The sequence below is a fragment of the Lipotes vexillifer genome, unplaced genomic scaffold (genome assembly GCF_000442215.2).
Source record: "Lipotes vexillifer unplaced genomic scaffold, Lipotes_vexillifer_v1.1 scaffold444, whole genome shotgun sequence".
In the NCBI taxonomy this organism is placed as follows: domain Eukaryota; kingdom Metazoa; phylum Chordata; class Mammalia; order Artiodactyla; family Lipotidae; genus Lipotes; species Lipotes vexillifer.
This window is the reverse complement of record NW_006793488.1, coordinates 2,435,876-2,459,963: the sequence shown is the minus strand read 5'-3', so window position 1 is coordinate 2,459,963 and position 24,088 is coordinate 2,435,876. Positions and strand designations below refer to the sequence as shown.

Below are 24,088 nucleotides of genomic sequence, written 5' to 3'. Positions count from 1 at the left end.
TCCGCGGCATGTGGGATCTTCCCGGACCGGGGCACGAACCCGTGTCCCCTGCATCGGCAGGCGGACTCTCAACCACTGCGCCACCAGGGAAGCCTTAAGTACCATCTTAAAGCAACTTTTATCATAAGTAAAGGTTCACTTTTTTTTTCTTCTCAGTTTTTCTTTTTACCGTGATAAAATACACACACTATAAAATTTGCCCTGTTAACTGTTTTTCAGCGTACAATTCAGTGGTATAAATATATTCAGAACGTGGTGCCGCCGTCACCACCGTCCATGCACAGAAATTTTCCGTCTTCCCGAAAGGAAACCCTGTCCCCGTTAAGCCCTGACTCCCCTCCCCCTCTGGCAGTCCCTGGCGCCCAGCGCTCTGTTTTCTGCCTCTGTGAATCTGGCTCCTCTAAGTACCTTATGTAAGTGGGAAAAGATGAACTTTTAACAACTTTCTGTTATGGAAAAGTTCAAACAGGCACCAGAGCAGAAAGAGGAGTCTAATGAATGGTGGGCAGGAGTGCAGGGAAGGTGGCCCCGCGTGCCCGCCTGAGCCTCGACAATGGTTCCCATTCTGTGGGCCTTATTTTGTCTCCCCTGCTTCCCCGCCCTGCGTTTGGCTGCACAGTCAGTGTCATGTGTAAATATTTCAGGATGCAGCCCACAGATGAGGACTTACTACTTTTTAACATACCCTCTGTGCCCCCTTCACATGTAATTCAGCTCGCAGTAATTCCTCAGCACCCGAGATGGACTCATGGCCACCCAGGGTCAGGGCCAGGCCCCCGCCCTTCCTCCCCCGGGACCTTGCTCCCGCGGGCCGTACCCACAGTGTGAATCTTCCCTTTTCTTCTCAACCCTCAGCCCCACGGCCCTAAGCGGCTTTGCTGATAACAGAATTCAATACCCTTCATACTCTTCATGTCTTAATGGCCTCCCCCGCGGTAAGGATAATATCAGGAAATTGTGGAAACTGTATGATTTCTGAGATTTTTTTTTTAATTGGAGTATAGTTGATTTACAATGTTGTGTCACTGAGATATTTTTTAAAGAAATAGTTATATGTAGAGTGTTACAAAGAAAAACCTGTAATCCTCCTCCAGCTGATGTTAGGAGCCTTAATTTTGTTATAAATCACTGCGATTGTGAGCCCTGCAGTAAGTGTCCCTTCGTGTGTGGTGCTTTCGGATTAATGCTGAATGCTCAGGCCCACAGAGGCTGAGCTGTATTTTGACGGGAATAGAAAGATGGCCAGTGTTCCCATGCTGTACGTTTCTGATGAAAATATTAAGAGCATCTGAAGTCTTTGAATGTAATGTCCAGTCCAGCACTGGAGTAAGACTGTGGGATTGCATCAGGCAGGCGCTCCCTGACCTGAAGGTTGTCTGGGCTCCAGGCGCTCCCTGACCTGAAGGTTGTCTGGGCTCCAGCATCAGGTCCTGATGCTGTTGGTGTCATCTTCCAGGGTGTGGTCCTTCAGCTGTCCCCCAGATTCTGTGTAGAGGGCACAGCTAATCAGAAACCCAGCTGCTTCCCAAGTGCTACTTTACCTCACATTTTTGAAAGTTCAGAACCACACGGAGAAGAATGTCGGCATACGGTATTGAATGAGTGTTGACCAGAGACGTGTCTAACTTTAGGCAACAGGGAAAACCACAAACCTGGCGGAGCGTAAATTTGCATCTTTGTCACCATGGCAAGAAAGCTGCAGGAGCAGGTGTAACTTTCACATAGATTTAAACTGCAAGTTGTTTTGTTATTTTGTGGAAATGTCCTCTGAGGGGAGGAAGCCAGATGTTTTTTGTTGTTTTTTTTTTGCGGTACGCGGGCCTCTCGCTGCTGTGGCCTCTCCCGTTGCGGAGCACAGGCTCCGGATGCGCAGGCTCAGCGGCCATGGCTCACGGGCTCAGTCGCTCCGCGGCACGTGGGATCTTCCCGGACCGGGGCACGAACCCGCGTCCCCTGCATCGGCAGGCGGACTCTCAACCACTGTGCCACCAGGGAAGCCCGGAAGCCAGTTTTAAAGGGGAGTTCATGGTCTCCAAAGACATTTAAAGTAAACTTTTCAGCAAAAAGCCAGTCTTCTATGATGACTTTATTCACAAAACCATCTGCCAGTGTCAGGATGGCAGAAAGACTTCATCTCATGAGCCGAACATTTTTCTGTGGAGCGGAGCCCAAAGCACAGGCTGGGGATGGGGCAGCCAGGCTGAGGCTCACGTAGCCATCCTCAGGGGGGTACCCCGGGGGTGTGGCCACATGGAACCCACCCCTCCCCACCTGAGACCTCAGTTACCCACTGGCCATATCTTTGTGTCTCAGAGCAGTGGGGATCTCAGATAATTGCTAGAAATGATGACAGGGTGCCTTATTATAGAAAAGTTCAAATATTCAGACTTAATATTGCAAAAACCAAAATTCTTTTCAATATGAATTTTGCCGTTTAAGCAAAAACTTTTAAAAATCTTCACCTGTATTTATGTCTAAATAACTTAATATATACATTTTCATCTCTAAACAGGATAAATTTAGATTTTTCCTTCCTAGCATTATGGCAGTATTAAAGGAAGTCAAAAGAAAACCTGCCATTTCTTAAATTGTACCCCAATTTTTATATTTCCATGTTTCCTTCTGTATTTTTTCCTTAAACAGAGTCATAATCAAATAAACATGGTTCATTTCATTAATCTTTTTATATAGCTGAATCATCTATATTGATCATATTTTATATCATGGGTTTGCCATAGTTCAGCTCTTCTCTGTCCATATGGACATTTAGGTTGTGTATATTTTTTCTGTCATCAGAAATGCTATAAGGAACATTTTTATCTTTGTAAAGGACATTTTTCTTTTCTACTTTGGAGTGACTTTTTAGAATATATTCCCAGACATAAAATTGCAAGGCAAAAAATAAAAAAGCAAGACCACTTTTATGGCCCCTGTGAATACTGCCAGATCGCTTTCTTAAGACTCTATAAGCCCACATTGTCACCAGCCCAGGGAGAGGGGAGGGTGACTGTTCTGTGATACACTGGGGTGTTCCCATAATGGCCATCCCTACGTGCCACCGAGGCACATGCTCCTTCCGTGCCATAAATGGACATTTTACTACTGCAAGCCCTTTGAACGTCTTATACGGGGTGACCTGTAGTCTTTTGTTTCATGTTATTGGAACTTAACTGACTGTTCACTTAGCCAGCACTCTTGGGCATCCTTTTGTCTGGGTACTTAGCACTTTGAAAGTTTTGTCAAGCCAGTAGTGGACAAGAAAACTTCATGGTGCTTTACTGCCCAGCTTTGAGCTGTCAGCACTTTGAAAGCTTTTAAAGACTTAACTTAGATATTCTTTTTAATAGAAATATGAACCGCTAGATAAAAACTGAGTAATACACACCCACGTGTCTATAGCACAGTGGGGATTCAGTGGTCTCTTCACCTCTGCTTGCAGGCCGTGGCTGTGTCGGCCTAAACAGTTGAGCCATTTTGAATGGTGTGGTAGAGTGGTTAGTGGTTAGTAGTCACACTGGTGTCTTCCAGGTACTGGAGAAATGCCACTTCTCGTCCGTTCACTGTGTTTCTGTCCCAAACGTAGCCCCGTGAACTGTATTCTTGCTAAAAGTGCAGCCCATGTTTGCCCTGTGGTTTTCCCTTTGCTGCCTTCCGTCCACCTGAATCTTCTTTCTCGTCACCTTTTCTCTTTTATCAGCCCTGCAGAGTTTTACCTTCCTTCACAGGTTTTCTTATGTTTGTGTAGATAAAGGATGGCCAGGCCCTCCTGTTCTCTGATGGTGTCCTGTCCCCCGCTGTGTCCCTTTTGCTCCCTCTGTGTCTTTGGGTGCTGCTTCCTTCTGTATTTTACAAGACGTCTCAGGTCATGTTTCAAAGGACGGGACAGGGTGCTGGTTTGGCGTGGCCCGTCCTTCAGTTTGTCTGCTCTGTTGGGTAGGGTTTGGGGACAGCACAGGACGGGTTGGGGCAAGGAGGCCGTCGCCCAGCTGCCTGGAGCATCGGTCCTCGAGCATTTGCCAAGGGTGACAAAGTCGCTTCTTTGCCCGGGGCGCCACCTCAACACAGCAGGTGTCCCTCGAAGCCTCGAGGTGGCAGGGGAGAGAGGGGAGCATAGAAGCTTCCAGACAGACGCCTCCATGGGCTCCACTGGGTCTCCGCACACACACTCCCAGTAACCCTTGTTCCATCTCTTCCCATCAGACGCCGGAGCCCGAGGCGGAGCCACCCCAAGCCCCCGAGCTCAAGCAGGGCCTGTACGAGCTCTCGGCCGGCAACTTTGACCTGCACGTGGCACAAGGTAGGCGGGCGGGTGCACCGGCTCTGCACCTCTGGGCACCCCTGCCCGGGGCCGTCCTCCTGGGGGGCCTGGCTTTTCCTCTTGCTGCTTGAGGGCTGGTGGGCCGCAGCATGGGTGGCACTTGTCAAGAGCTTCTCTCCCCCAACCCCGATGACATCAGTGTTTAATGCTCTTCCTCTCGGAGATGATTTCTCCTTTTGTCTCTGTCCTTAGGGAAGGGCCAGTTCTAATACTAAGCTAAAGCCTCAGGTGTGGAAAGCTCACTGATGGTGAGTGGGTGCACTTACTTGTGTACTGGCGGGACAGTGCGTCCTTGGATAGGAGTGTGTTTGTTTATGTTAATGTTAATCATATGCTTATTGACCTGACGCAGAAACAAAGGTTTCTCTTACCTGTTTAAACCAGAATTTATTGGGACCATTATAACACACGAATCGAATCAGCGTAGGTGCTCTTTACACTTAAAATATTTTTCGATACCATATCTCATTTTTTGAAAATAGTCTCCTAAATGTCAGAATGACCTGAGTACGATTTCTCATGTTAATAATGTGTAAGGCCTTTCTTCACACGTTCGGAAGTGTTGGCTCAGCAGTGAAAGGCTTGAAAGTGCATTCAGCCTCCTTGCTGACCTGCCCTCTCAGATGCTGTCATGGAGAGAAATCCTCCTGGGAGACGGGGTTGGAAACGCTCTTAAGAGGGCTTAAAATTGTGTCCGGCCCTGAAGCTTCCTGCTTGCTGGTAGTTGAAATACACCCCATTTAAGGTCTGACATCGCTTGTGGCGATGCTTTCAGCCGTTTTTAATTAAAGGTGGCTAGTTAATTGGTACAGATGCTCTGACAGGGTTTCTATCCTAAGGGGAGTCGCTTTAATTTGAGACGGGCTTGGGATCCCTGCAGCATGCGCTCCCGGGGCCACCCCGTGACAGACCACCGTCCGAAGCCCAGCCCTGACCGCCCCCCGAGCAGGTCGCCCACCGAGGGGCCGTGTGCCCACACGCCGTGGCCTCGTGCTGCTGCCATGAGGGTCTCGGAGAGCGGTGCGGCCCCACCCTGACTCAGCTGCTGGGCCTCCTGTCTCCACCTCACAGCACAAAGTAGTGACACACCTGTCTGGAGACGTGGTTTCAGCCTTGCAGATCAGCTGCTCATGTATATTTAAAATGTTTTTATTTAAATTTCTTAACTGGAGTATAGTGGATTTACAGTATTGATTTTGAAGCAAGTTTTTTTCCCCATTTCCCTCGAACGCATCATTGCCGCGGTGACAAGATGCCGCCGTGAGCGTTGCCATGGCAAAGTCCGACTCTGAGCCTGAGTCACACGTCAGCGTCCGTTGGTTGGTTCTCTCCTTGGCCACAGCCTAATTTCGGTTTGGCCTCAGCCTGACACTGTTTTGGCCCTAGGCTGGTCAAGGTAGGAGAGCCTAGATAAGAGTTTTCAGTGCCTAAATCATGATGTTGTGAGGCTTGCTTTTTTCCTAGCCAAGCGGAGTGATATTCAGTCTTTTTAGATCTTCTATCTTATTGTGAAATAAAACCCAGATACAGAAAACAATGTAGGGTGTAGTGAATGGTCATAGAGCCGTCACCCGGCTCAAGACAGAAACCTGCTCGCTTCCCGTGCCCCGCCAGGGAAACCGCCACTTGCATCATGGTGTGGAGTACGGTCGCCCTGTCCACGTCACCCTGATGTCTCTGTTCCCTGTGAGTTGGCCGTTGAATCTAGGGACTTTATCACTTTCTGTTTGATGTTTTGGGGGGGTGTGAGCAACACTGCGTAGCTGGGAAGTCTCTCTGTGACGTCAGTGGCCTCGTCCGTCACCGCCTAGAGCCGTAACGCACGAGGGATGCAAAGCCTGCTGCTGTAATTCAAGCATCCCTTCTTCATTTTTACAGCAGGAGACACTTGCCCTCGTTTATCACTTGGTTATCCAGCGGTGCAGTTCACGTGGGAAAGACAGGCTAAGTGCCTGATTCCTTCCCTTTATCGCCCGTTTTCCGAATAATGAGTTGGGTCCCTGTTGTCCTGCAAAGATGACAGATTGGTTTTTAAGGATCGTTATGAACTCATGGGTAGAGACATATGTGATGGGGAGTCACTTTTTACCAGTTCAAGGGTTCGTGCTGAACTGAGCTTTGCAGGAGGACAAAGATGAGACGCTTCCACTCACGCTCTAGTTGGGTGGGTGTAACTCTCTCTCACTCCCTCTCCCCTCCCCCGCCCCCCCGCAGGAGACCACTTTATCAAGTTCTTCGCTCCGTGGTGTGGTCACTGCAAAGCTCTAGCTCCGACCTGGGAGCAGCTGGCTCTGGGCCTTGAACATTCCGAAACTGTCAAGATTGGCAAGGTAAGTGAAAGCCCTTATTAAACCGGAAATAGACCGCCTTTGGCTGGATTAATTAGCTGAGTAGCCCATTATTCATTCTGTGCACAAAGTCGCAAACTTGATTTATTAATTCCATTTAGCGTGCCACTTGATAATTCATTTCACCTTCACAGATGGCAGCCGGGTTTCGAGTGTGCTGGCTTTTCCACAGTCTAGAGATAAATTATGGCTTTGGCTCCTTTGTTTATTTTGAAGCAATGGCCAATTCTGAATTGGCAGCCCCAAAGCCCTTTCTGCAAAGATATGGGGCAGAGCCTTAGAGAACGTTCACTGGACGTACTTGGGGACCATCCACAGTCGAAATCACCCAAGAGCTCTTTCCTAAAAGGACCTTCGGCTCTGTGCTCACACCCTGTGTGCAGCCTGCGTGCAGAAGACCCGCCCGTGGGGAGCCCTGGCTTGCCCTGCTGCCAGGAATTCTTTCCCACTTTACGTAGGGAAGCCAGAAGTGATGCATTGACAACTGGGTTTTCGGGAAATATCTAGAGCAGCTTCTGGGCCTTCAAGCACTTTTAATCTGTCCATCCTCCAGCACCTACCAGACACCCTGCCTGAATTGCTTTTATAAAAATCTCATTTTCTACCCTGCCGGGGGCTGATTTATATACAGGAGTAATGCTGCATGTTCAGGAACTGTACCTAATAAGGTGATGTGCCCAGCACAGTGAGATGGCCAAAAGCATAAACGTGGGATTTGGACAGACCTGGCCGGCCACCCTCAAGCAGCTTCTCCACACCTCAGTCTCCCCCTTCGCAAAACGAAGACGTGATCTGACTGGGGCGGTGGTGAGGGTGACGGTAAAATGCTGAGCACGACGCTAGGCACAGAGCAGATGCCTAGGAAATTGTAATGATTGTGAAATGAAGTTTTCACTGTTGTGTGTTAAACACTTAACCTGACATCTTTTCAGTTTTATCTTTATTATATTCCAAATACTCCTATTTTAAATTCCTGAACCTGAGAATACATTTCTGAGCTAGCTTTGTGACTGGCGTGGGTCTCTGTCCATGACAGCTGGCCGTCCCCTTCTCCAGATGTCAGGCTAGGCTCCCTCTCTCCATCTGCTGACCTGCTCAGGGTAAACTACTGCTCCCCCAAAACTGGCATTTTTGAGTGAAAAGAAATCATGTCTCTAAATCCCATCACTCTGCTCCCTAAGCTCAGGTGTATTTGGGGGTAAAGTCTCTCCAAAAGCTCTAACTTGCTGGCAGAGATGCTACAGATGGGGAGTTTTAGAAATTTTCTTTCTTTGAAAAAGTACTGAGTGTCCAAGAGCCCATTTACCAGGAAGGCTCGCGGAGAAACTGACTGGGCGCGTGATCTGTATTTCTAGGTTGATTGCACACAGCACCATGAACTCTGTTCAGGAAACCAGGTCCGAGGTTATCCTGCTCTCCTCTGGTTCCGAGACGGTAAAAAGGTACGTCTTCAGGTCTTAGTGTTGAGACAAGATGTGTGTCTTAACCACCGCTGAACGGTCGAGTGGTTTAACAGGGGTGGCGCGTTGCCAGCACAGATTGTTTGGGCACTGGTTTAAAGGAATACGCATCACGGAGCGAGAATGTCTTTCTCTTTGTTGGTAAGGCCTGGCGGGTTGAGAGAAACCATCAGGCGTTATGCACTTCCGAAGCATCTCAGCTGACTCAGGTTAACTCTAGAATAAGCCGGATCGACAGTCCTAGGGTAACTGCTCTGATTACGACCTTCGAGAGGGGTCAGCGCTCGCTCTTGGTAAGGCTCTTAAATGCCGGCTTCGTCCCTGGCCGGTGGGCAGCGCCCAGACTTGGGAAACGCTCAGCTCTGCAGAAGGAAGGCGCTGTAAAGTTCTTTGCCCAGAGCCGAACTGCAGATGATCATCTATGCTTTGCCTTCACCTTTGAGCAGCAGACACCACAGAGCTGGGACACCCAGACAGAGACGTCCGATGGGGGCGGGTCGTGTGTGGGCAGGTGGAGGGCTGAGGATTCACAGCCCTGACGTGTCTCCGTGTGGCCCGTGTCCCGGACAGGTTGATCAGTACAAGGGGAAGCGGGATCTGGAGTCGCTGAGGGAGTACGTGGCATCGCAGCTCCAGAGCACGGAGAGGGGCGCCCCGGAGCCCGCCCAGCCCTCGGAGGCCCCCGCGCTGGCCGCTGAGACCGCGGCCGACCAGGTGGGTGCACGGTCAGCTCCCGCCTCTGAGCGACAGCGCAGGCACAGCACACGGTCGGTCATTCACATGGGGGGCTGGGGTCCCCTTTTCAACACAGCGTTTTCTTGAACTCCTTTCACATGCTTGTTAGGGGGTCAGTGCAGACAGAGCTTCCCTTTAAAGAACCTGGAGTAGGCGTGAGACAAAGGATCCTGCGAGCATTGGGTGTCAACATTTCTGGACAGTTCTTCCCTTTGATTCAGCACTCACTAACTTGAAGGCATTTGCTGTAAAAGCTGGGCTGTTGCCTCTTGGGCCCGTTCTGCTCGTTTCCATAACTTGCTGCAGTCAAGGTGGTAAAGGCCCCTGAAAGAGCTGCAGCAGAAAGGCTCTGCGCGTTGGAACGTCAGAGGCAGATCACTGTAGGCTATTTCATTTGTCCAGACAATCGCTGACTTATCGAGGTGTCCTCTTCATATATTCAGAGCGTAAGGTTTCACGTTCGTTCGTTTTGCGTTTATCAAGACCTGTCGCGTTCCAGCCACTGTCCTAGGCCGCCAGGGCACAAAGCGAATGAGGTTGTTTTCCGCCTGTGGAGAGTGGCGGGTGGGAAGCGGGAGACACGTGAAGATGTCGGCACTGCGACGCAGGCCGGGGCGGGGAGGCAGGGAGCGCCACCCCACGGGTGAGTCGGTGTTGGCCGGAGAGCCGTGGGGAAGGCCGCCTGGCGGCGCGTCAGCCGGCAGGAGTGAAGAGGGCACGAGGAGGCCAAGGGCACCGTGCGGGATGCAGAGGGAGCCGGCGGCTGGCCCCCGGAGGGCCTTGTCCGCCAGCCGTGGATCTCAGGTCTGCAGGGAGCCAGTGGAGGGCTTGGAGCCGACGTGGACTTTAAGAAAGCCGGCTGGCTGCAGCCTGTGTGGACGAGACAGAAACCGCTGTATCTGGAGACGAAGGACGCGGGGACGGCGGGCAGGGGCTTCCAGCTCCCCCTGTGCAGTCGGGATGGGGGAGGGGAGGGAGGGAGAGACAGGCTGGCGGCGATGGGTCCCTTTGCAAGGTGTTGCTTCCAGGGCTGTGGCGGTCTGCACATGGCGACAGGTAAGAGTCCGGAGCTGAAGCCGGATGCCTGTCTAGACGAGGAGGTTCCAGCATCCGCTCCTGTAGGTAGAAACCGACGCCGAAGCCGTGGGTGAAGATGAGATGATTCGGGGGAGACAGAATAGCGTTTTCCCAGGAAAGCCGTGCTCGGATTTCCCAGCCGAGAACCGTACATAAGGCCTGTTTGTCTGTCAGTGTATTTCCAAAGCCGAATCCTTGTGTTGCCGCCACAGCACGCCAGGTTCTTACCCGGGACGGTGGGCAGGGCGGCCCTGGTCCTGTGGAGGACGCCTCCCTGGTGACTGTCCAGCCTCAGCATTTACAGGAGCGATCGTGACTCGCTGGGGCCGTCACGCCCGGGGCCCGGGGATCAGGCTTGGAGAGGCGGCAGCCGCGGGCCCCATCCTCCCAGGGTGGGGCTGTGATGGTGCCTCCGCCCCCCAGGCCCGGCCCAGCCCCTAGTGGGACGCTTGTAGGTTGGGGACTGCGTGGGTGTTAGTTAAAAGTGGAAGTTTTGGTTTAAGAAGTAAACAAACGATTTCGTAGTTAAGGGACCACGCGTCAAGGGAGCGTGTGTCATGGTGGTTATAAAGGTCACCCCACATCGAGTATAATTATATACTGTGGATGTTTTTGTCAAACCCAGAAGGGTTTCTATTTATAATAAGGTTTTCCACCACTAAGTGGGTCTTTCAGTGAGTATGGTGTCATGTTTCTGGACATAAAGATGGCAGCGTCTGGATGGCTCCCTCAGTGCCCCTGTGTCCTGGTCACAGACACGTGGTACTTGGTGCTGGACTCGAGTGGGGCAGCCCTGGTACACTTTGCCACGTGATACATCATCCATATTCTTTTTATTTATTTATTTATTTGGCTGCATCGGGTCTTCGTTGAGGCACGCAGGATCTTCGGTTACGGCGTGCAGGCTCAGTAGTTGTGTCGCGTGGGCTCTGGAGCACGTGGGCTTAGTTGCCCCGCAGCGTGTGGGATCTTAGTTCCCCGCCCAGGGCTCGAACCCATGTTCCCCTGAAGTGGAAGGCGGATTCTTAACCACTGGACCACCAGGAAAGTCCCCATCATCCATATTCTCACGAGAGGATCACAGATCCAGTTTTGGAGGAAAACACATAGACATAATTTTGTGAAGAGCCTTCAAGATAGAACCGCTTTAGAGCAGACTGCCGTGTGGCACCTTTGCCCTGAATTCTCCAGCCTGAGTTCAAATGAGCAGTTTTCACATTTACTTTGAATTTAAAAATGGAAAGCAGCCTGTTATCTGTAAAAGCACATATTGCCTATGCTTGTGTAACTGAGGTCCTTCTATCACATAGAGAAGATAATTATGAATCTGTAGGATGAGAACGATAGAGTCGGTGGGGAAAGCAGTGTGTACAGACTTCAGGGAGGCCGGTCAGCTTGGACTTCGGTCAGTGTCCGAGGCTCCAAGCCCGGGAGGCGCATGCTTGGGCCCTGCCCACCCAGAGCCCTGGAGACAGCGGCTGCACCTGAACCTGCCTAGGCTGGCTGGGGGCAGGACGCTGGACGTGTCCTGTCCCCTCCACGCAGCATCTCCTGGGCTCAGGACCGTGGGACCGGTGATGATGAGTCACTGCCCTTTTGTGGAGCTTGTGAAAAGTGAGTTGTGTAGGTATCTGTGTGTGGTCTCGGAGCACACATCACAGCATTTTAAAAGATGATGGACTTGTATTTCTGCGATCCCAAAGCATGATCCCCGCTCTGCTCTATGTGGTGTATTTGAACTGTGGCTTTTCCCTCCCCCAAGGGCACCGTGTTGGCACTGACGGAAAATAACTTCGATGACACCATCGCAGAAGGCATAACCTTCGTCAAGTTTTATGCCCCATGGTAAGTGGCTGTTGAATTAGAAACTTTGTCCTCGTGCACTTGAGTCACATCCTATTTTTCAGCTCATAGGCCAACCCTCCGGACTCGGTGTTGGGCAGATACTCCATTTACTTGTAGTTATGCTATAGGGAAAAAGGAAATGTTGTCATTATATATGTTAAAGTTTGGTGGTAATTCATAAAGTTATGGAGAATGAGGTTAACTTAAAGCTCAGTCTGCTCTGGAAAAAACAAAACTGGAGACTTATTATCGTGGCCATACAACACTGAAGTTTTGTGGTATCTGGGCACTTTGCCAAATAGATGGCTTTTGGGGTTAAAAACACCGTGAACATCCTGAGGTATTAATAGCTCTGCCCCTTAGTCTCTCTGGATGTTGTAGAGAAATCGAGTAGAGCTCGGCTTTCCGTTAGAGCCATGCAGTCTGTCAGTCACCTGACCTTCCTGGCCCGTCGGGGACCAGAGCAGAGATGGGCTGCTTGGAGCCCGAGACCACGGCAACCGCAGTCGGTGGGAAGACGATAGGTTCCAGGATGTGCCGTGAACCACTGCGGCTTTGGATGCCCTTTAAATCCTTTGAACCCACTTTCCTCAGCTGTAAAACGGGGAGAACGCTTTGTCTTGAAACAACCCGTTTGGAAAAAGCGTTGAGGAGAGAGAGAGCCTGTTTCTGAACACAAACACACATGTGCCATTTTCGCTTCTCACTTTGTTTCACTGCGCGTATTCATGAGAAACAGTAACAGCAGAGAGAAAAAAGTTAACGAGTGACCTGTACGACTTGCGCAGGTTTTACTCTTAAAGAGTAAAATCACTAGTAAATAATGCCTTTAAAACTATCACGCATTTTCTAGTTTTTTTTTTAAAAAAAACCTAAAGCTGTACAGATCACGTACAAGGACAGAAGAGCCCCTTTCATCGAAGGGGAGCAGGTCACAGAGGGGAAGATGGTCAGGAAGCGGGTATAGTAACAGGTGGAAGGAGAGTTTGAACCAAACTTAGTGGCCTCAGTGCTCACACCACAGCCTGGAAGCTTCAGGGAAGCTTGGAAGTTCTTCTGAACATTTAAGACCGTAAGAAATATAATCTGTTTTTGGCATTCAGGTGATTTTTTTAAAAGCCCCCAGTTTACCGCATCGTAGAGATGGTTGCAAAGCTGAAGCTGTTTTCAGACCATCTTGTTGCTCAGTCAGGTTGTCTGAAAGTCTGCCCTGGCTTGGGTTTGAATTCCGTGTTTGGGATGGGAGAGGACAAGCAGGTGCAGTGGGGGGTTTGGGGGGATGATAGCGCACCCCGCAGGAGAACCTGCCGGTTTATCAACTTCTAGGCAGCTGTTGGCTGCTTCCTACAGAAGAAACAGGCTGGGCAGTGAAGTGCAGGCGAGTGAGCTTGACGGGACCTCAACAAAGCTGTCGCTGTTCTGTCCCCAGGTGTGGGCATTGTAAGAACCTGGCTCCTACCTGGGAGGAACTCTCTAAAAAGGAATTCCCTGGCTTGGCGGAGGTCAAGATCGCCGAGTTGGACTGCACTGCAGAACGGAACATCTGCAGCAAGTACTCGGTAGGTCCACATGGATGGAAACTCATGGGGACAGAATTGGGGGCGGATCCCAAGTGGAGCTGTAATTTGGTATTGTGGACTCAACCAAGATAACTCATCCTCTCGACGAAGAGTTTTTTGTGTCCTTTGGGGATTTTTTTTTCCCATTTGAGAAGCAAAAGAGCTGCTCTCTCAAAGGAAAGGCTGTCTTCTGTGTCTTCTTTGAGTGCACACAGTTCAGAGGGGGTTTTCAGGCCTTGCCACCTGGGCAAAAGGCTGGCAGTACCTGAGACTCTGAGCTTGAGGGCAGGGCGCCACCTGCGTGGCCACTCTCATTGGCTAAACGGTCAGCTGGCTTGTAGCCTTCGTCGCACACACAGACACAAGGCGGCGCTCAGTGCAGAAAGTATTTGATCCTACACTTCCCCTGAGAGGGCCACACCAGTGGGCCAGGCTTGGCTTCTTTATGTAACTGTTGCCTTCTTTCCAAGCTGTTAGCACCATCGAATAGCCCAGAAGATTTGCAATTTATATTTTTCCGTTTGTGGTGTTTGTTTTTCTTAAAACATTTTTGAGGCCTCTGGAGTTTATTAGAATAGATGTATGTAGCACAGACGTCGTCTACTTACTAGAAGATGCTAGTCATTTAAAAAAATTTTTTTTTTTTTTTGGTGCTTTAAAGAGAAAGGGGAGCTGTGCTGACAAGTGTGCATCCTTGAGGCTCCTGCTGCTACTCAGCGTGGACCACAGAGCACCCTGGTGTCGCCAGGGAGCTTGTTGGAAATGCAGCCTCAGGCCCCCTCCATCCACACCAGCTCCCCAGGCAAGACTCCACTCTAGGGTGAAGTCACTCCTTGTTGCTAATCTTGAAAGTAGGTTTGGGTTGGAAAGTGAATAAAGAGCCCCAAGGCTCTGCTTTCTGAACTCTTAGGTACTTTTTTGATGGTCTGTACGTTCTGAAAATTTAACTATAGACTTCCCTGGGCACGACTCCAGGATCTTTTCTGATTTTATTTAAGAAGCAACTTTGTGTTTGTTTTTATTTTTTTTTTTTTTTTTTTTTTAAGGTACGAGGTTATCCCACATTGCTGCTTTTCCGCGGAGGCAAAAAAGTCAGCGAGCATAGCGGGGGTCGAGACCTGGATTCCTTGCACCACTTTGTCCTGCGCCAGGCGAAGGATGAACTGTGAGCTCGGCTGGAAGCTGTCTCCTGCCTGGCCCTGGGCAGGAGCTCAGTCCTGCGGCTGCTGCCTGGTCCCTTGCGGTGGTGACTCAGAGATCCGAACGCACTAAACTTGTGCTATCTTCTCCATGTGTGTGTTCTTTAAGCCAACACACTCCACAAATTCTTTCTTAGGTTTCTCTAAGTAAATGTGTAACTCATGATCCCTTTGCAAACTAAATATTTTCAGTGGCAAGCTACCATCCATCCCCTTTAACCTTCTCTTGGTGAAATCTAAATGGTTTCCTTTGAGACTAAAAGAGTCAAGGAAATTCCAATTGCCAGACTGTTTTTGGCTTTGGAGTAGGAATTTTGGTGAAAGCATCATCCGATGCATAGTTTTCGAACCATCCGCGCACAAGTTCTGGAAAGGTGGCCTTGCCTTGTGGCGGTATCGCGTTGCTCCGATCTGAAGGTCCCAGTTGACTTGTCAATAACGTGGTTGGTCCGTAGCTTGGAGCAGATTTAAAACACAAAACCCCGTCGCCTCTGGAAGAGCCACTTTCCCAGCCCCTCCTGGATCTTCCGTCTCTGTTGATATCTCTCTCTCTCTCTCACGGAGAGTGGTGAGCCCTAATGAAAACAGTGGTACTCCTGACGCGTGCCTGAGTAAGATCATGCTGATGCCATAGGCTTGTGTGTGTGTGTGTTGATACTGGACCAATCGCTTAGTACTGTTCAACGGATACTTCTGTCCCTCCTGAGTGAGAGATTTCATTAGTTAACATGAAGCCAGAGTCCACGTGAACTTTAAGGCTCAGTGTCTCACGTGGAAAGTTCCACAAGGCTCGTCCCGACTATTCTGTTAACTCCTGGGAAGATTCTGCTCGGCTTGGCCACCTGGGGCAGGAGCTTTCCCCGGTCTGCCTATCGGGGACCGAGGAAGCCCTGCAGCCCCACGATGAAGCCCCAACCAGAAGCAGCTTTGGACTCCGCAGTCCTTTCCGAGGCCGCGTCCTGTACTTTGCCTGCCTGCGAGGAGCTCAGTCTTCTACTGTAAGAAGAGTGGGATTAACTTGACCTCAAGGTCAAAGGAGGGAGGGAGGCAGGGCCGAAGTAGGCCACGTTACCGGTGGCCTCATAACCCACGCCGTCCTGGTTGATAAGGAGCATGTTTATCCTCACCCTTGGAAGTCCGCAGCTGTAGGACGAGGCTCCCTCAAGGCATATGTGCCTGTAGGTCCTTTGCCATCAGGTGCTCCTCGTGATAACACTCGTCACCCCACCGCCCACGCTCAGGAGATGTGGCCACTTGGCACAAAGTACCTGGTGGTCAGGACCTTAAGAAACAAGACCCCGTCCGCTTGTCCACAGCAGACAACAACAGGATCCCGGCCAGCCTCTGCCTTAAAGGAAATCTTTATTAATCATGTATGGTTCACAGATGTTCTTTAAAAAAGACCCCAACTTTCTAGAGAAGCACAATCCTCATGAGTGGATTCATCTTTGCATCATGAGTCTTGTTTTAAAAAGAAAAAGTGGTACAATTTGTTTACACTATGATACTTTCTAAATAAACTCTTTAAAAAAAAAAAAGTCTGGTCTTAAATGTTACAGCAAAACATAAAATAGACAATAAATTATAGTTTATATTTACAAAAAAGCTGTAAGTGCAGTTATAGATCATAAATGTATTATTTAATCAGTTTAGTATGAAATTGGTTTCCGAGTACATGATCGTGAAAAAGACATTTAAAAAATATTCTCAGATTTAATCTGAGTTTTACTTTCTACAGGAGAAAACCGTGATTTCAGTTCCTAAACCGCATACCCATTCCTAATCTCTTCCTAAGGCTGGGTGCCCTTCCTCAGCTCATCGCCTGTGCTGGTCTAACCCCGAGATGCGGGACGCTGTCCAGTAAGGGGCAAGGAACCGTTTTACCGACACAGATGAGGGCTGACGTTCCTGACGTAAACGTGCTTTTTCAAAGAGCCGTCCCTCGAGGGAAGAGGGAAGAGGTGCGGGCGTGTAGCTCGGTTAAAATGATGGCTTTAAAAAGATTTCTCATCCCCGGAGCCTCGCCGCAAAGTGGGATCACTTTAGTCTCTGTTTTACGGGGGGGGGGGGGGGGGGGGTGGGGGGTGGAAATGATGTGGTTGAACTGAAATAAGGATATTTTCACACGGACAAAACGCCCGCACAAACATGTAACAGCACGACTGAGACAAAAGGCACTTGCGGGCTGCCCGGCTCCCTCCCGGGCTGTTGATCCCACGTGAGAAACCGACCTCCCTGGGATGAGAGCTCAACAGAGACGTTCTTTCCCCATTCCCATGATCTGCAAAATCTACCTGTGAGCAGCTACTGAGCCCGCTGCTATCTGAGCCAAGAAGAATTTTACTTTAAGATTATCTTCCCTATTTACTTACTAAAACCACGAAGAGCTTGATCTAAAGCAAAATAATTTGGGTGGGTTTGGGGGGGGCATAGGGGATCCTTCAAAGTTAGGTTTCTTCAGTCACCGGACTTCATGCTACAGACACTCAAACTCAGCTTCCTAGAGACCGACAACTACTCACGACATTTACTACGTGAGCACGTTACGGACGAGGTCCTTTAAGATGTCTGTTAGGGCGGAAAGGCAGCAGCCAGCGCGAGATGGCGTCGGCGTCTTATCCCGCTTTCTCGGTGCTTCCGGGTGCCTTTTAAGGCAGATGTGATGCAGGAGTCCAAGGCAGTGCATGTGTCCCCAGCAGCTCGTCCTGAGTCAGTGGCACCCACAAGCTCTGACGACCATGTTCCTGTATTTTTTCAGGATGACGTTGGAGTTGTCGTCAAAGTAAAGCACGGAGATGGCATTCAGTTTCGTTGGCGCACAGCACGGTTTGGGGACGTACTCGGGATTCATAAGGTGAACCTGTTTCAAACACAGAAGGAGGGGAGGTGTCGTTAGGAACAATACCTGGCCCGGGCCTACTCCCCAGTCACGTGGAGATGCCGGCGCTCACCAGGGTCTGCACGATGGCATGGTTGGTGGCGTTCATGTGCGCGTTGAGAGGGAAGGAGCATTCTCCGTCACAGTAGTTGGCAGCGTAACCCTTGGGTGCAATGATCCAGTCCTGCAACAGAGTGATGTACACACACACCTCGTATCACCTCAGGAACCCTGCGAGAAGCTATCACTCACATGGGGCAGCTAAGGAGACAGACACAGCAGGTCGAGGTCACACTCGAGGGGCAGCGTGAGGCTGTGAACCCGGTCAGTCCGACTCTGGAGCCCTCGCTCCTTCCACAGGCCCGCAAGGCCCTGACCTGCTCCTGGCCCGCCTAGGCCTGGAGGGCTGCAGGTGGCTGGCTCCGTGAACTTGGACCAAAGGAGCCTCTCCAGGAGCCCGGGTACTCCCTGTCACCGCAATGCCACTGCACATGGGAACGATCTTCCATCACTGGACGCCTAGAATTTGCATCTTCTCTTATTAACTAGCAGTGGCCCTCGGGAGGGAGGCAGAGCATCGGTGCGCTTCTAGTCTGGGCGAACCGGCATGTGGCCCTTGGAGAAGTTAACTGTTAGATGCTCTTCCAGCCCTTTCTCAAAGCACAGTGAACACTTGTTTACATGCCCAAAGCAATACAGGCCCTGTGGACCCTGAGAGAATGAGAGAAGAGCACTGGGAAACGGGCTACTGATTTGGAGGGACAGGGCGCCTGTGCACCTGGAAAGGAGCTGGGGGGCTTCATGCACGAGTGGGCAGGCCTTTGGCCACCCCACTCCAAGACCTGGGCATCTGGAAGGGCTCCTAAGTACCTTCACAGGAGGAAACTTCTCAGCCCTCAAGTTCAAGGTCTTTGAGGATGGCTGCTGCCTCTAAGATGAGAAGAGACTACCGAGAGAGGGCCCTCGTCCCCCTTGCTGTCCAGAGCACTCACCTGCCAGCCCAGGTCCTGGAAGCTCACGTACAGCTCGTGCTTCCTGCAGGCTGTTTTCAGTTCACTGCTGTTGTAATCTGTTGGAGATCAGAAGATGCAACAGTTAACCCATTCATTCTTCGCTTACAAACTTACCTGGACAGTTAACCACGGGCCAGCCGTGCACAAGGCCCCCGCTAGACACAGCTGGGGCGCCCACAGCTCTGCAGCCTCCTCCCAGCTGCTCGGGTGTTTGACTTACTCCGCCTCGTCCACTCTGGGGTCACTGCCGGGCACACTGGCACACAACACGTCATTACTGACCTGAACGGACTCCTTTCAAGAAACGTGTTTGTCGGGATCCCCTGTTGGACCAAGATGCCCCAAACACCCCGGGGCCCTGACTTGGGGGACGTCGTATTCACAGGCAAGACACACCAGGCAGGTTCCGCTCGCTTTCTAAAACCGGGACTGTCCTGAAGCCGCGCACGGGCCGGGAGGACAGCTGCTGGGCCAGGAGAGCCTCCCGAAGGGGGCGCCCTGGAGCCAGGCCTGCCCGGGAGGCCGGAGGTGGGGACGGGGCGGGGCTGAAGTGCGCGCACCTGCTCTGTGTGTCAGGACCTGCTAGCCTGGCTTCATTAACCGGCCGCTGGCAGGAGGACAAGGGTGCCCTGACTCATCTAGGCCAGACGGAGCGGCTTCTGTGTGACGTGCCCTCTTGCGAGGTGCCACGGGAAACACGAGGATTCGTTAGGCAAGGCTTCTGGCCTCCAGAGACTCAGGGAACGGACGGGGTGCCGTGAGACGTGCAGAGCTCACGCCAGTACAAAACAGAATCTGAACGCCATGCGCAGGGGCTGGAGAGAAACCCCACCGGGAGTTCAGAGAAGGGACAGTTAAAGAGGGAGAGAGAGAGGAAGAGAGAGCAGTTCTGGTGGAATGAAGTTAAGGACACGTGAAGAGCTACCCAAACCATGGAATTTCCTGTGTGATAATCCAGCTCCTAGTGGGGCCCCGGAGAGCTCAGGATGGGGCTGCTCACCAGAAAGACCACCACGTGATCAGAGGTTGGGACGCGGGCCAGCCTGACCTCCAGGGAAGGGGGGAGGACTGGAGATGGAGTTCAAGTCGTGAGGCCCACGTGACAACTCTGGACACGGGGCTCGGGGGAGCCTGGGGTTGTGGGGTGAGCATGTCTGTGCGCGGGGAGAGCGGCCCGCCGGGTCCTCCGGGGAGAGGGCCGCCCCTCCTCTGTGTCCTTTCTAATCCAGCTGGAGTCTCAAGTGGGGCACTTTCCTGCGTCCTGTGAGTTGCTCCAGTGAATCAGCAGACCCGGGAGGGGGCGTTGCGGGAACCCCTGAATCTCACCGAGTGGGACAGAACCGCAGGTGGCATCCGCAGGGGGCCAAGCCGTTGACCTGGTGGCATCTGTGCTCCCCCCAGGCCGTCAGGATCAGGACGGAACTGGGCTGTAGGGCCCCCAGTGGGCGTCGGGACGCAGGCAGGGACAGTGCCGCTTCTGCCGGACGGAACCGAGGGGACGTGGGGAAGGGCCTCGGCCAACAGTGCGCTCTGGCCGACCCCCGCCATCTCCGCAGTCTGGCCCTCGCTTCCCTTGGGCAGAAGAGATTCTCAGGAGAGCGGGGCCGGGATGAGAAGGGCAGGGGCCCCATCACGCCGCAGGCGGGGCCGGGCAGCCACCAGGGAGGCGGCTGCACCTGAATCCCTGCGGCCCCAGCTCGGCCCAAGTCCCAGGGGTCCAGGCAGCCGGCCTGCTGTCCTTTCCAGCCCCAAGAGAGCAGGAGAGAGGAACAAAGGGGAGACTGGAGAGGGGAAGAAGCAGGAAAGAGACAGAGTCAGGGCGGCCTAAGAAACCAGGGGGCACGGGAGGAGCGTGAAGGCTTCTGCAGACGGGGGCTGACCGCCTCCCCTGCCCCAGGCCACACCAGCTGCAGGCCCCATGCTCGGCCAGGAAAACACCAGAACAGCAGGAGCACAGAGCATGCTGTCCGCACAGCCCGGCTTTTCTGAGCTCAGGCTGCAGAGTCTTCCCAGAGGAAGCTTGTTTTTTAGAGGGAACAATTCGCTGCTCTCATTTCCCTTCCCTCCTAGAATGACAAGGGCAAGGGCAAAGGGCAGCTGTTAAAATGGCACCCCTGTCTGCACTGGGCTGGCCGCTCCTCCCCCGTCTCCAGCCTGATCCGCCCAGCTTATCCCAAAGGAATCTCCGGCTCCCACGTACCCCACAGAATCAACGGGGCCTTAAGAACCTGCTGGAGGAAGCCCAGCTCCTGTGCCACTGACACTGTGGGACCCCGGGACCACACTGGGATTTTGATTTCTGGTGTCAATAATCTCGTAAAGTGTTGGGCGGGGGGCAGGAGTGGGGGGACAGCTTGCTTTTCAGAGGCTCAATTTTGTTTACAACCGGACGGTTAGCATGAAAGGCAACAGTGAAGTCCTGTTCTTTTGTGGCTGCAGGATTTCAAGGTCTTATAAGCTCCATTTAATCTGAGCGGGGCTTTGATCTCAGCCTTGGTCTTGATTATAAAAGAATATGGAGCTAAGTATCTTGAAAACAGACAGAGGCTCTCCTTAAAGACTGAGCCCTGAGACTCCCTGCTTCACGCACCTCTGTCCCTTCCTAGAGGGACCCTGGCCCCCAGTGCCCTCTCGGGAGTTGGTAGTAGTTGGTGAATTATTCGGGCATCTTGCAGCACCTGTTCACGCCTCTTTATTGTTCAGCATTACCGGCCATTAGCACATTCATTAGGGGTGAACCTAGGGATGGAGTAGAAGGTCAGGTTCTAGTTGGCTTCACTCCTTGATAACTTTTATCCTAAAGGGGCGTAATGGCAGACGAGAGTCAAGTATTATAAATATGGAATTTGGAACAATTCTAACTTTCCAATCACTCATGCCCTGCCTGTCCTCCACAGCTGTGGAGAACTAAGTTCTGATTTCATTTAGAAAGCCCTGGACGAGCCTCTACCTCTTGACTGAGACATCTGGGAGCCAAGCTCCAGGCCCTAAAATTTGAATTTAAGATCAAAATGACACATTAAAATTCGCAACGCCTTTGAAGAACTATACACGGCTAAGTCACAGCCCTGACCCGTGTCCATTCTTCCCAAGCGTTGGGTGTCCATGGTGGATGAGCCCTCTCATCTCTGGCATGTCAACCCATGGAAGCAAGTGCTGAGCTAGAGGGGACACCTGCCAGGAACTAAAAGGCCAAGCAAAGATTGCTCTAGGAGAATGAGACCCCCTAGTCTGTGCACTGAAATTCCCTGAAATTTACAGCAAAACATGTCATAGTCATCATAATAAAGTAGCCACATCACTGCTTTGCAAGTGATGAGTTCTGGTTACCTTCCCTATGCTGGAAGCATACTGAATGGTCCCAACTGGAAAGTTCAAGGGATAGAAGATATGAACCAGCAACGAGAAGGTCAACAGTGTATTTACATGTACCAGAGCCACCTTTTCTCCCAGGACCCTTAAGGATACATGTTTGGGGACTTACCTGGTGGCCCAGAGGTTAAGATGCAGGGGATATGGGTTCAAGCCCTGGTCCGGGAAGATCCCACATGCCACGGAGCAACTAAGCCCGTGCGCCACAACTACTGAGCCTGCTCGCCTAGAGCCCGCGAGCCACAACTACTGAGCCTGCTCGCCTACAGCCCGTGCACTGCAACAAAGAGTAGCCCCTGCTCGCCGCAACTAAAGAAGGCCCGTGGGCAGCAACAGAGACCCAACGCAGCCAAAAATAACAAATAAATAAATAAAATTTTAAGAAAAGGATACATGTTTGGGTGGGTTGGAAAGAGACAGAAGGAGAATTTAAGAGATGCTCACAGGTAGCATTTGAATCGATGAAGAGCTCATTCCAAAGAAGAGAGAGGGTCTTGAGAAGTTGCTGGTTCAGAGACAGTCGGCAGGGCTGAGTGATGGCAACATGAACGTCAAGGGTGAACGAGGCCCAAAGGTCAGCGAATCCAATTTGACATGAATTGTTCAAAGTGGCAGAAAATGTTTCAAAACTATTCATCTGCCAAAACAAAGAGCAATTCTCAGTCACGGTGTTGGCAGCCAGCTGGTGGACATGGCAGAAAACCTCAGACTCACCAGCTGAACTGAAATCACATTCACTACCCCACACCCCCAAAGATGTCTTGGAAAGATCTTGGAAAATGAGCCAGAACAGAATCTAGAATCACCACATGGAACCATCCCTCAAGGCCATTTGTTCACAACCCTTGTAATGGGTCGGTCAGGCGGTGTCAGTCCCCCAGGAGACAAAATCATGGACGCTGAGAGAAAGATACTATGAAAGAGGGTGAATGGCAGCAGATAGAACGAGACCACCCAATGAGAGCTCGGCGAGCCGTGGATGGGGTGCCACAGGAGCGGTGGGCTGGCTGGTAGCCTGGAGGCCAGAAAGAATGGCCAGAGACACTAGAATCCCCAGTGGGCTACACAGCACGGCTTGGACCAGGACTAGTAAAACACGTGTCAAACGATGAACAATATGGTCCAGACGATATCCAAGCCCACTGGAGAAGTGCGACATGGCCAACCTCCAACATCCACTCGGAGCAGACAGCGACAGAGAAGCCAGGGCAGGTCAAACCCGTCCAGGGAGACTTCGGTCCAAACCCACTGCTCGGTGCATGTGTTTGGGAAGTTCAGCTTGAAGGCCAAGGAGAGGTGTGAGAGCAGGTTTTGGTGGGCAGGGGAAGAGGCGGGCGGGCTCTGGTGGGCGGCTGCTGGTGTTTGTTTCAGTGGAAAAGTATGAATTCCCTGGGAGCGGCCCACTGTGGAAGACGGGGGGCAGCAGAGGCCAAGCCGTCTCTTCCTTCAACCTCCCGAAAGACTTACAAGGGGCAAGTCCCGCCTGGAGTCACACCCGAGACCACAGCTTTTTGTCTCGGCAGCATCTACCTGGTTCACGAAGACCCAGCAACATCTGGCCCCACCGTAGCCTGGAAAGAAAGTGCAAACCGATGGTCCATTCCCCTGGAGAGCAGGCCATCTTTCTGGAAACACATTCTCCAAGAGTAATCCCCTCTGCACCTCCATTCCCATTAATGGCAAGAATAAGGAAGGAGGAAAGGGCCAAACCGATAAAGCACTTCAGTGAGCCTAACCTGGGCCATTTCTTGGACCAGCTTGCGAGAGTCTTTGAAGATAGTGGGAGGGAAGGAGGACCCTCCGTAGTAATACTCTCTTGGGGGTCTGGGCCTTTAAACAGGTGAGGCCAGGCCCATTTGTTAGGAGCCCTTTGCCTCAGTGCTGCTGAAAGGAACAAAGCATGTTTGAAAGTACGGGCCTGTGGGGGTGGGAAGACCAAGAAAAAGCAGATGTACTTGCCTCTTCTTACAAATTAGAGCACCTTTACTATTCATATTTAATTTAAACTCATCAAACTGAAAACAAAATGCCGAAAGGGATTTGGAAGAGAATAATTCAGTGATGCCACGAAAACCCAAATCAGAGATGACATGTTTTCTCGATTAAAAGAGAAATTTATGTGTGTACTGGCGGGGGAGGGGATGTGGAGTAAATCAAGTGAGATTTTCATTTTAAAAAGCAATCGAGGGCTTCCCTGATGGCGCGGTGGTTGAGAGTCCGCCTGCCGATGCAGGGGACACGGGTTTGTGCCCTGGCCCGGGAAGATCCCACGTGCCGCGGAGCG

General features: G+C 51.5%; 2 protein-coding genes across 2 annotated transcripts in view; one reads left to right on the top strand and one right to left on the bottom strand.

Annotated features, from left to right (window-relative positions):
- Window positions 1–14,511, top strand: part of TXNDC5 (thioredoxin domain containing 5) — a 23,547-nt gene extending 9,036 nt beyond the window's left edge. The window contains exons 4-10 of the mRNA XM_007466390.1: window positions 4,201–4,297; window positions 6,533–6,648; window positions 8,022–8,108; window positions 8,697–8,840; window positions 11,701–11,783; window positions 13,213–13,342; window positions 14,389–14,511. Coding sequence (XP_007466452.1) covers window positions 4,201–4,297; window positions 6,533–6,648; window positions 8,022–8,108; window positions 8,697–8,840; window positions 11,701–11,783; window positions 13,213–13,342; window positions 14,389–14,511 — 780 coding nt within the window. The remainder of the gene's footprint in view (window positions 1–4,200; window positions 4,298–6,532; window positions 6,649–8,021; window positions 8,109–8,696; window positions 8,841–11,700; window positions 11,784–13,212; window positions 13,343–14,388) is intronic.
- Window positions 14,512–17,172: 2,661 nt separating this feature from the next.
- BMP6 (bone morphogenetic protein 6) overlaps window positions 17,173–24,088 on the bottom strand; it is a 144,520-nt gene continuing 137,604 nt past the window's right edge. Inside the window, exons 5-7 of the mRNA XM_007466389.1 lie at window positions 18,412–18,488; window positions 17,493–17,603; window positions 17,173–17,401 (exon numbers count right to left, since the gene is read on the bottom strand). Of these exons, the coding sequence (XP_007466451.1) occupies window positions 17,252–17,401; window positions 17,493–17,603; window positions 18,412–18,488 (338 nt within the window). The 3' untranslated portion in view covers window positions 17,173–17,251. The remainder of the gene's footprint in view (window positions 17,402–17,492; window positions 17,604–18,411; window positions 18,489–24,088) is intronic.